This window comes from Atta colombica, unplaced genomic scaffold (assembly GCF_001594045.1).
Source record: "Atta colombica isolate Treedump-2 unplaced genomic scaffold, Acol1.0 scaffold127, whole genome shotgun sequence".
Taxonomy (NCBI): Eukaryota; Metazoa; Arthropoda; class Insecta; order Hymenoptera; family Formicidae; genus Atta; species Atta colombica.
Genome location: NW_017259214.1, coordinates 581869 through 594868, shown reverse-complemented (window position 1 = coordinate 594868; position 13000 = coordinate 581869). Strand labels below are relative to the sequence as shown.

At 39.0% G+C, this 13000-nt stretch overlaps 1 protein-coding gene across 5 annotated transcripts in view; it reads left to right on the top strand.

Annotated features, from left to right (window-relative positions):
* LOC108684226 overlaps window positions 1-13000 on the top strand; it is a 122584-nt gene that overhangs the window by 77735 nt on the left and 31849 nt on the right. For all 5 annotated transcript variants that reach the window (XM_018188451.1, XM_018188450.1, XM_018188449.1 and 2 more), the window contains 2 exons: window positions 7117-7515; window positions 11036-11053. In XM_018188451.1, coding sequence (XP_018043940.1) covers window positions 7165-7515; window positions 11036-11053 — 369 coding nt within the window. In that variant the 5' untranslated portion in view covers window positions 7117-7164. The remainder of the gene's footprint in view (window positions 1-7116; window positions 7516-11035; window positions 11054-13000) is intronic.

Sequence of the window (13000 nt, the reverse complement as noted above, 5' to 3'; positions counted from 1 at the left end):
AAATTTAAATGCTTCTTATAAAGTAAACCATTTTTGTAAAATTACTTTTGATAAAAAAATCTAAGTGCAAATCTGTTTCATAAAAAAAACATATTAAAATTTAAATATCATTAATCATCATCTCAACAAATATATATAAATCACAGGCATAAGAATTACTTATGTAATCTCTGTTATGCCAAATCTCTACGACGATTTTCTGACGTGGCGACGTAAATAAATCGCAGCGAAACTCTTCCTGTCTCGGGCTGGGCATATGAGACGAAAAGGGCTATTTGTACAGACAAATTCCCACGAGGGCAGGTGTTTTTCAGCAAAGGAATGAAGGAGAGAAAAGAGGGAATCGCCTTTCTGTCTCTTAGGCGCGAGATCGATTCTCTTTTTGCCGACATTCTTCTCTCTTCCGCATTTCTATTACTTGAACGCGACGCGATTCGTTATACGCCTATAGATCCGTCGTGTCCAATAAATTTATTTAATATCACTGTATTATCATATTACCGCCTTCGTAGACTTTGTGAAAATATCTTTACACTCGATTATTGAAGTTCTTCGCAAATATATGAGCTATAATAATCGAACTTTGCAAGAAAACTTTTTCAATCTGAAAGTTTCACGCGTAGATTTTGTTCCCATGCATGTTTATTGTTGCACAAAGTAATGTTTTATCGGCGATAACTCGTAATTTATTTTTATATAATCGATAAATTTAAATATTGAAACTTTGAATCTGACTTTATCAAATTAATTGTAATCACGCATTTAAATTTTTTATTTCTTAGTTTTTCATCTCTTTAATTGATAACGTTTTAGTCTGCTGATTAACCAATCTATAAGAAAAGCATATTTTATGTCTAATAATGTGAAATAATATTATTTATGTTTCCCAACGTATATGAAGTTGAGCACATCGATAACAAGAAGATCATTGGGGAAGTTGTGGGTGTCACGAAACTGCCCATGCCGCACCTCACGAATTACAGTTACGCAGGAAGCATCTTTTACTGCCGCAGCAAAGGGGACGATGGGAAAGTCCTTATAGAAAGATATTATAGTTGGATGCAAGATGAGGGATATACGTAATATTACATCCATATTGTATATATAAGCTTAATGCATCTACTACATAATCTTGATATCCACAAAATTTATATTATTGCTTATGAGTGAATGGATAGTATCGTGTGTATGAGGGTAATCATGAGTAATAGGACACGCGAAGTAAGAATTAGAAATTTCGTGTGATATTAAAAAGTAATTTGTGGATTAAAAAAAAGAAAAGGTTATCTTAAGAATCATCAGTAATAACATCACTCGAAATATTCTCACTATCTCTTTCATCTTTTCTTAGCGGATATTTAACGCTAAGTGTCTCATCTCATTTCATTGATATTAAATGCGATTTTACAGTAGATAAATCAAGCTCGATGTTAGATGACCACGCGTAGTTAAACCTGTCATCTCAGCTGCTCTATAGGCAGCTGAGAACTAAGTCTGTATCTTTATCTGATTTTCGCTCAATAATTTACAGAGTATTAGTTGCTCAAATTATACGAAGGATACTTCATAAATGACACTGAGACATGTCGGAAAAGAAGGAACATTGATTATTCGCGAAAATAAAAATTGGACATCACTTGAATGATCCCCGGTTATGTGTTATTAATATCACGATAAATGTGTAATCGAATATTGTAGAATTGGGAAAAATAAAACGAAACGATTGAGACATCGTTATCGTGCAGCATATTGAATCTTAACATTAATTCAATTTTATCTTCGAAGGACATCCTTCGATGTATTGCTGGTATTACGAGAATATGTATATCGCGCGTCGCGCCGATATTGTCATTTTGCATGACGGAATTCAATCTCATGGGATCGGAGAGAGATATTAATTTAACTGGCATATTTCACGCGTCCGTTGTGCGGTTCGGTGCGACAGTTCACCACCGCAGGGTAGGATTAAAATTAGGATTAATCAAGCAAGATTACCGCCTTCCTCCGCAAGTCACACGATAAGGTGCACGCCTCGTCGTTGAATTGTATTATTTGGCACGATTCACTTTCCGCGGCATCGTAGTGTATGTCGTTGAAAAATAACCCTCGTCGTACACCACCTCTCCGCCAAGGCCTTTGCCGTTCGCGCACGCCGTTCCCTTTATACGCTCGCGAGCGCATAATACAGCCGCGTTGCGGGTCCCGCGGAGCGGCCCGGAGCGGCCCGGAGCGGAGAGAGAGAAGATGCTCTCGAAAAAGTGCAGCAACAAAGTTGCGCGGTGCGCACACCCACGTCCGCGAGATCCAGAATGTCAGGGTCGTACCTTAACCCCGCGCTGTCCTTCGTTACCTTCGTGTAACCACCTTCTCTCTTTTTTTCTTGTCGTCGGGTTGTATTTCCATCGGTGCAGTTACCGGATTTTTTTAATTACTACCTCTACCTCTTTTTCTCTCTCTTTCTCTGATTCTCTCCCTTACTCTCCCTCTCTCCGGGATCACCGTTAAGCACGACACACTGTTAACCGTAGCGCGAATTAAGGTACGGTCACTTAAAAGCAAACCCGTAAACCGACGCCCACGCAGCGGGTACCTGTTATGTACGCACTTGCGTTCAGGGGCGGATCGAAGAATGGAATCGAAGAACGGAATTGAAAAGCGAAGTTCTATTTTCGCAGTTGCGAATTTTGCTGAAATTTTTAAATTCCTTTTATTTAAATTTATTTAAATTTAATCTGTAAAGTACATATATGTATTTGTAAGTACATATATTCATATATATGTACATATGTTACATGTATTATTTTTGTTTAAATGTATTAAAGGTAATTCTTGATTCATGAAGCTATTTTATCGTTGAATAAATTAATAATGCTTTATTTCTCTCTCTCTCTCTCTCTCTCTCTCTCGGTCTTTATAAGATTTTAAAGATCGATTCATAAACGTAAGTCTTTGCACAATCGATGTGAACTGATGCGGCGGTCCTGGATGTACAAGTACAGGGTGGCCAGACAGAAAAATCCGAAAGGCTCTCTTCTACCGATGAGTGCCACGAATAAGGGCCACATAAAGACGGGTCATAAAACTATGATTTACGTCTTGTCATTGATGCGTTTGCTGTTCGTCCGTCGGTCAGTCCACCCATAAGTCCGTCTATCCATCCGTTCATCGTGCGTTCGTCTGTACGCACCCATGAGCCCTCCCTCCCTTTCTCCTTCGATTCACCATCGTCTCTCTTCGTTCCCTCTTATTATCTTTCTTATAGCCTACCTTCTTGTTCTTCTTCTATTTCTTCTTCTTCTTTTGCTTCGTCTTCCTCTTCTCTACCGGTTTCGCCGGATAGCCCCATCGGGCCGGCGATGATCGATTCGTCGCTTGGAAAAAATAGCATGTCGTTATCATCGCAACTATTATAATCCCCTGTGAAATATTGCGTGCGATAGGCGCACGGCGACGAGCGGTTCGACGAAAGCGAAAATTACATCGTGTAAGCAAGTATCCTGCGAGTTCCCGTCTGATCATATCCCATCTGATCTCATTGGATAATTAAATATTATTTGTAACTCAAGAGTTTTGTTATGTATATTATGTTACAGTTATCAATAAAAATTCTTAACTCTTTTAATTGTCATAGAAGATGTGTAATGTAAAAGATTTGATCTAAACAATAAAAAATTTATATTTGTGTGCTATCTGAAAACTTAGAAATTTTTATGAAAAATGGAGAAAGTAGGTATGTCATGCAAAAATCTCTCACGTCTCGAATTTATGATTTGATTGCAATTTTGCGTTAGCTTGCCGCGGCAAATGCGATCTTATAAACCTTGCGCGGTTCTTTGTATTTCTTTATGCATTCCTGCTCGAAACATAAGTTATGTATACATGTATGCAGTATGGTCAGTAGGTTATTTAAAGTTTTAACGCAGCCCGACTCCCCCGACAAGAGGGTTATGTTTAATGGCGTCTGCGGTTTCCCATCAAACTTCTCCTCATAGCACCTGACATCTCACACTTATATCCTCCAGAATTCCATCATTTCTCATTTGTTTTGTGGAATCCTTTTACCCTGATTTTCTTTCTTGCTTCTACATAAAGAAACGTTCTTAAAATAATCTTCATTATCCTCCCAAAGGATCTCTGAAATAATTTCCTTACGCCATCACTACTTATGTATATGCTTTCTGTAATGCATAAAAACAATATTTGTGTTTTTATTATACAAATGACAAACAATGCCAAATGAGGGTTACATACGCAATTTAAAAAAAAAATGCGAGATTGTTTTTTCGATAGTTGAGTATATTAAAGTAAAAAAAATGAATAAATAATAAAATTTATTTTATTTTAACTATATTTTGTCATAACATTAATTTCATTTTTAATATTAACAAAAATATCAAATATCCCAAAGTTAAAAATTGAATAAATAATAAAATTTTACTTTTATTTTTAACTATATTTTAGTACACTATATTTAACTATATTTTGTAATACGACGAACTTTATTTTTATATTAACATGAATATGAATTTTATTATTTATTATTTATTATTAACAAGAATGTCGAGCGGTTAAATTGTTATTCAGAAAGCGAAACTTATTGTTAAAAATTTTCGAAGAGAGGAAGAAATAGAGCGATTTTGCGGACACCCTGTGTACACTGGTGCATCATAAAGTTTCCATGTTATTCCATTACCGAAGATGACGCAAGTACTACGTCTTAATCGCAGGATTACACGGCTTGGAGTGCGAAAGCTCTGCGCAGGACAACGCAAATACGAATTACGAAATAAAAGTCTGCTGTAGCAACAGCGGCAGCGGTGACTCTCGTCGTGTTGAAAACTTTCAAGTGAAAGCGATCACGCGCGCGCCGCTTGTTAAGACGTCAGTTATCATCGGCTGTAGGTGATTAATCCGACAGGTTGGAGGCGGAATTATAAGACGGCAAAACGCGTTATCGCGGCTGTAGCAACAGCGGCGGCGTACGTAAATGTGCGAGATAAAGACGAATATACGTTTGGCCTGCTCGTCCAGTTGGCGACGATACATATATCATGGCACGTACGGGGTTCATCACGGTGATGAGGAAGGACAGAAGTCCATTTATCAGAGGCTCGTTCATAGAAATCTTTCCGAGTGCCGTACGATGACTCAAAGGATATCGTTCTGAGATTATCAAACATCGTTTCATCTTATCTTTTGAGTTTGAGCGAATTGTAGATGTTCAGATTGCGAGAACTCTCGGTTCTACAGTTTGAAAGCGCTAAAGCGGCAAACGATGCAACGAGATAAATGCCAAGTCAGAAGTTAATTAATTAATATAAACGCTTGTCATGATAGTAAACGCGGCTTGAAAATACGTAGCAGGAATCACGGGATGCCTGGAAGGTGGAAAAAGTTTCCCTTGCAATGTTGCTTCTATAACTACATATATCCATGGTCAAGGCACTTTAAGAAAGCCTGTGTAGGGTAGGGGTTCTCAAAGAATAATAGACTTTACGTAGCTTACATCTTATAATTTTATTATTCAATATTACAAAGCTTTCTTAGACTAAACCGCTTTATAAGTCGTTTATGAATCGTTGCTTTTGTAATAAATGGTCGCACGCATTTCTTTTTCATTCAAATATCAGGATATAATTGATATGCACATACGTTAACTTTGCAGACTTAAAGACAAGATTAATTCTCTCAGGGTATATTTTTATCATTCTTAGCGTAAGGGCACCGAGAGAATTACTTGGCCGTACGAAGACTCGACCCTGCACGCGTACGTCGAGTCGCGACGCGAAGGTGAGCGCGCGGTTAATTTGCATAATCAATTCAAAACGATGAGTCTCGCGCCTCGAACGGATCGGTCATTCTTTTCCCGACGGCCCCCGGTATGGAAGAAAAGCCATTCCTGGCGTTATATAAATTACGGTCGTCTCACCCAAGAGATCTGCGCGCTCTTATGATTGTTGGAACGGCGCGGCGTTGTGGTACCGAGTAGCAACCGGGGCTCTCGAGTTTCGCCATATAGGTAGTAGCTTCACTTTGATTTGGATCTCTGATTACGCATCTTGAAGCCGACGTGTGTCAAAAGTAAAAAAGCGTAATAAAGAAAAAAGAAGAGAAAGAGAGACAGAGAGAGAGAGAGAGAGAGAGAGAGAGAAAGAGTAGAAAAGTGAAGAAGGAAAAACCGTGCATGTTGCACACATCGTCAAGCATAAAATCTTTTACGAGCGTTAAAAATCGCCGTAGCATAGCGTCTCGGTGCCATTTCCGCAGTAATTTCGTCCTCTCTTTACCGTTATATCTCGCTATAGTCATAAACAAGCGAATCCTTCGCCGTTTTAATTTCTTCTTCGTCTTTCCGATAAAAACGCTTTCATTCTTCTCCCATACGGCCCGCCTTCTTACACGCCCGTCATCTCTTCGTCGTTCTGTTGTCCTTTCCATCCTTTATCGGGTTTGTCGCATATGTAACATTTTATGACATTTACACGCTTGTTAACAAATCCACGTTGTTTTGCCAGACACTTCTAATAAAAAAATTGCCTGCAAACTTCTTCGAATTGATAGTTTTCCATTATCTTGTCTATTTTGACAAGTTTCGAAAGCGATAATGGAATCATAAAAAATGTATTTCCACGAATTGATTACATAACTTTTTAACACTCTGTCTATTTCGACAAGATTTCAATGATGTGATGGTGTAAATGGTATATTCCTTTTTAATATTTGTTAATAAAACATACCATTTCAGTAAAATTAAACAACAATAAATGACCACATATGAATGCAAATTAAGCAAGAGAAGGTCATAACGATAGTGCTTAAATAATATAGTGATTAAATAATAAAGTGTAAATTTATATTTATATACAGTTCTGTAAATTGGGCTTGAAATAATTTTTGGTCTTGAAAACGCAATCTTAAACTGAAACTGGGATAATAATATACAAATTAAATTGACAAGCAATTTAACGATATTGATGTTAATAAGCATGTTAAGCTGTAAATAATTTATTACGAAAATATCCAATAAAATTAGCCATCATGATTATATGCTATATTTTATTTTTTCTGATGGAAATATTATTAATGACCGATCGGGTGATATCTTTCCTGTCGTAGATGTGAGCTACTGAAGGTGGGATTCTCAGGAACCGCGAGGTCCTTGCAATGGAGGCGGGACCAAAACAGCAGCAGCCGCCGCAACAACAGCCTCAGCAACAGCAGCAGCAGTCGCCTCAGCAACAACAACAACAACAGCAGCAACAGAATTCACCTAGCAGCATTCAGTCAGCTCAGAGTCAGGCAGTCGTCGGTTCTCAAGGTGGAGCAACTCAAGGTCAAGGTCAGCAGCAGAATGCGGAGGACGCGCTTGCGGCGGCGGAGAACACCCCCGTCAGTGAGGGTGTGCTCCTCGCTCGGATCCATGTGCCCGAGTTGTACGTCAGCAAGTGTCTACAGTTCCCGAAGGATCAGCTGGTCTGGGACGTGAAGCAGCAATGTCTTGCGTCCTTGCCCAAGGTACGAACGATGTTTTGACATAGGTAGAAGAGAGGAGTTCTCATGTATATTCCTAGATATCCCGAGGGAAAACCTTGAAAATAGCCTACGGAGCTGGAGTTATATCGATGTTCTTAACAACGATCGAACGATTCACTCTCGGACTAAAATTTATCTCCCAGCTTCTCGATAGCGCAAGATAGACAGACAGACAGACAGACGGACGGGCGGACAGGCAGGCAGGTTGCGCGGTGGAAGATGAAGGGGAGAAATTGAAAACGGAACGCATTATTCTCTTTCGCGGCAATAAATCCCGCGCGCGTACTTCTCCCGCGTGTTATTCCTGGCCGGACGATCCTTACGTCGGAAATTTATGAAGCCCGTGGCGGATTCTTGTTTTGCTGTCTCCATCGGATGTGCACGAGAGAGCGCGCGCGTTTGCTTGCTTGCTTGCTTGCTTACTTACTTACTTACTTACTCACTTACTTACTTACTTACTTACTTACTTACTTACTTACTTACTTACTTACTTACTTGCGCCGAGTCCTTCGTACGATAATTACACGTATTTCGTTGAGAAATTCCCCCGCGATCGAAAGCGCCGGTAATATAATTCGTAGCCCCGATTTAGCGCGAATTGGTGCGCGTGAGAGACGGACGGCGCGCCGCACGGAAAAGGACAGAAGCGGGAGCGGTATTCGCCTCTGTTTACCCTCTCGTTCTCGTGCGTGTACGACGTGTACATATGTACATTATAGTGCCGGTCGCATTTTGTTGAGAAATTCACCCGCGATCTCTTTCTTTCTCTTTCTCTCTCTCTCTTAAGAGCGTATAGTATAATATAATTCGTACCTGTGCCACCCGAGGCGATTTGTTCCCGCTGGAAATTGCAGTCGCGTGTATATTTCACGAGGATCGCCGAGTATCGATTAATCGCCGATTACGGTCGAACCCCATTGGATCTGTCATTTATCACCGTGCATTCGCTTCTCGCGCGCGCGTACCGCCATGCCAGATCCCAAGGACTCCATTAGGCTTTTTTCGAAGGACGCTCCCTCCGTCTGTCTTTCTCTCTTTCTTTTCCTCCTCTTCTCTATCTTTCTCTGTCTCTTTATTTCCGACGATCCATTCCTTTTCTCTCCTCTTCTTTCCTCTCTTCTTCTCTCCTCTCCTCTCTTTCGCCCGCCCTCTTCGTCGTCGCGAAACCGCTCGTAGTTCCTCGGGCGGCAAAAAGTACAGCGCACAATATTGCGCACCGAGAGCGGAGGCAGCAGCGCGCTTTACATGCCGATTTCGCGAGATTGCAGACAGCGCGAAATTAAGAGCCGCCAGAGCGAGTAATGACGAATTCTCGAGGCGAGGAGAGAGCGAGATTCCAGTCTTTTCTACTGCTTTCGTGGTGAATCGTCCCACGGGACTGCCGAGAGTCACGAAGGGTATATACCAGATTCAAAGACGGTAATCGGATCGAGTGTTTTTTTCCCTTTTTTTGTTCGAGAGTGTCGAAGCTTTTCCTTGTAGGGAAACATCAAGGCTCTTCAAACACGTGCTTCACTGATCCACGTAACGCAATTAGGTGTGGTTCACATATACATATTTCTTTTAATTATAATTCTAATCAAAGAATTTTAACTTTTCTTTTTAAGAATTTAAAATAATCAATTCTCAAATTGAGAAAATTATATTGTACTTTATATTTCTCTTTTAAAAAAAGGCGAATTAATCCATCGTTGTATCGAATCCTCTATTCGTAATCTTGCTTTTCGTTGGTTACTGGATTTCCTTTTACCTTTACCTTCAAAGAAACACATTTCGATTCGGCTGACGACACTGCACGATCCGATACTCATCGCCTTTGAATTCTATCGCGTATTCGCTTTCATCGTGCTTTCATTCAACTCTTGAGAACTTTGACGACCGTATAAGAGCACATGTTAGATGCACTTTGTTGCTGAAGCGTGTCGAGAATAGACACGCGCACATGCGCGAGTGTCCCCGTTAGGCGAAATAGAGACTAGAATATCGATATTGTGGCTTTTCGCTTTCTGTGAAGTCGTCACGCTGTCATGCGTCCTCTTTCTTCCCCCCCCCCCCCTCTTTCTTTCTCTCTCTTTCTCTCTTCTTTTCTGCCCTTTTCTATCTTTTTCTTGCTCTCTGTCATGCAAAAATTTTCACGCGTGTCGTCTTTCTGCCCTACATGCTTGCCTTCCGGGACACAGGAGGTATAGCACAGAGACCTCGATAATATGCCCCCGTTATGTCCTCCACCAAAGACAACCAATTTGCTTACTCGACATTTTCGTTTTTCTTGCTTTATTTCATTTTAGTTTTCCTCGCAATTTCATCGATCTACGAAAAACTTTCTTTAATTCTCTCACGTTCCATCAAATCGATTTATTAATTTCTTTGTAATACTAGCAGAGATATATTTTGTATGATCTAGGTATCAGGTACGTGAAGGAGACTTAAAGTGATTTAAATATACGCGGTACCAGTATATGGTTCGATTGTATTATACACGACAACTATGTGTCTTGCATGAAAATATAAAAAGAACGTGTACTGGTACCGGTTCAATCCTGTCCCAGTATTTTCCCAATTTTGAGTTGTATTTAATGTTTTATTTTTAGTTTTATTTACTCATTTAAATATTTATGCGCTGCATCCGGATGAATTTTTCGATAATCACGTGAATCACATTCAAGTAATTAAATATTATCTATTAATCCTATATAATCTATTAATATCTATATAATCTATTAATCCTACATTACTCGCGTGATTTTTTTTTACGTAATTACGTAGAGAGTTTCATCCCTTTTTATTATATGTCAATTTTCATTGTTCTTTTTAATGATTTACGAAAATAAAAGTAACAACATTTTTTTATACATTTTTCAGATAAAGATAAATGCAAAAAATTATAAATTATGAAACAATTTGCGCTAAATATAATAATGTGTGTAAATATCGTACAGTTAACGAATTTATAAGGTAGAGAAAGTATCTCGGACACCTCACTCGAGTAATGAAGGTTAATAGATGATTATATTATCATTATTATATTATAATTTATTGTAAGAGGAATGTACAATTATATCTAATTCATCCTGAGACAGCACCTTACGATATGTACATGCACTTGTATTCATACATTATTATTCATTGTATAGATTTTCATATGCGTATATTTGTCTCGCGATGCGCGTGATCGCCAATGATCGTGTATTTTCTGACCTGTGGTGTTGTTGTTGTTGTTGTTTTTGCTTTTGCCTCACCCTGCACGGGGGCGAAATATACTCTACACCCGCCACCAACCACCAACCGCCACACCTGTGCTACTATCGTCTCGTGTTGTGGGGCCCTATCTACGAACGCGCGTACCACCCCCCTTCGTACGAACGAACGAACAAATGAATATCGCAAATGCCACGCGAAAAAAAACGCGCCTTTCTCGGGGCCCTTCACTACTCTCAACTTCCGGTTGTGTTACGGATAAACCGCCAACACCGCTTCTCCATCCCTTTCGAGCGTCTCGCAGGTGGCCACTTGGTACAGGGTACGTCTTCACTATTACTAATAGCATGCGACCACGCCTTTCGTTCCTCGTCGATTGATTGTTTTCGCTCCCCCTTTTGTATTTGTCGTTTTACGCCGATTTGCATGGCGAAATGAGAGAATCCTGCGGCGATTTAAAAGGGAATCAGAAATACTTTTTTTTTTTTTAATAATATATTTATTATTAGTTATTTAGAAATTATGTAGCTTTTCAGTTTTAAAATTGTTGATAGAATTGATGAAGATATATATTTTTTATATGAATTATTACACCTTTTTATATGTTATGCACATTTCCTGACAAATTGGAATAATTTTTTGTATATACGTGTAACGTGGAATTATTAATTTTTGATTTAGAAGAGAATTTGAAGAGAAAGTTGCAGTAACGCGCTGTCACGTTTGTTATACAATCCGGTAGAGTTATATAAAGTGATTATTTTTATTCATTTGCTAACAAGCTACGATTACGTAGCGATAGTTAATTTTCCCGCCTTTCTTTGTATCTTTGTATCTGTCGTTTATATGCATTGAATATTTATGAATTAAATAACGAAACAAGAATTTGCATTGAAATTAAGGGATTAAACGAAGATATATATTCTTTATAATTGAGGATTTTATATCATTCCTTACGTCTGTGTGAATCTCTCGAAAAACAACAAAACAAATATATTACGACTATTTATAATACAGAATGGGGAGATTAAACGGTATAATTTTAGGTTGTTTGTATAGTTTAGTCAACTAGCATGCTTGTATGATAGTTTGTCGAGATAATTTAGCAACTGATGTGATTGTTAACTATTTGTTTTTGCACGATTGTTGCTCTGATGTTCTTAAACACAACGCGGACAGTTATTAAATAATAAATTTTAAAAATTATATATTGTATTTATATATTGTATTTAAATTGTATTATACGGTAATTATTACACTCTCTAATCTTTTTACCATTTATTCTGATTGTTCTCATCGCGTTTGTTTCTTTTTCATTCATTCAATTTTAGAATGCCTGCATTGAGAATTGTTTCTGCTCATGTTCGAAAACGTCAGCGAAAACAATCGTGTCACACGATTGCATGTACGATTTGTAACACGTATCGAGCGGCTACGTACCGTGTGCAACCTGCAATTTCCGATATATTGTTATAGTTTGTAGAATGATACTTGATAAAAATGCTTTCCGAGTCTAGATGAAATATATCAGAAATTGCGAGATACTCGGTCGAATACTTAGCCGCTCGAAATCACGTTTGAGATTATGGTTCACTCAGGTATGACATTTCAGCGAGACCGCAGATTTTCCCGGCGAAGGTACGTCGTTATGTACAACAGTACTAATAGCGTAAGGCACGTAGGAGATTCATGATTTTAGCGCGTCGAAATACGCCGTAATGCGCTTTTTAGCACGCGCGATGTTACGCTGCGTTTTGCATCATAATGCGTTTTGATGTAATACAAAAGCTCGAAAGGATATCCGCGATTCTCGCCGGGCAAGTGTCCTCGATCGAGGTCGCGCGCCATGCTGTCGACCTCCTCCAGCGAGAGCGTCTCGACCATCGCGATGCAGCGCTGCCTGCTAATGTTGCTGCTGTGTCTCTCTGACGTTGCTGTACACGGTGACTTTCGTTTTCGCTGGGAGGTTAACGAAACCGTTGAACCCACATCGATTGCCGCGTTGCGTTCCTGCAGACGGCATGCAGTAGTGCCGACCATCGTCCTGCAGACAAGAACCTCTTTCAAGAATAATTCTACAGAAATTTATGAGTTAAAATATTACTTACAATGTACAATGTTAAGTTTTTTTAGAACATCTCTCTAACAAGAATTCTTTTCTGCATTGAGAGAAATGATTTTATTATAGAAACAAATCAAGGGAAAGTAAATGTGATATTTGTTAAAAAAATCGATCGATTTGTTACGATTGTCTGATGAAATTGAAATT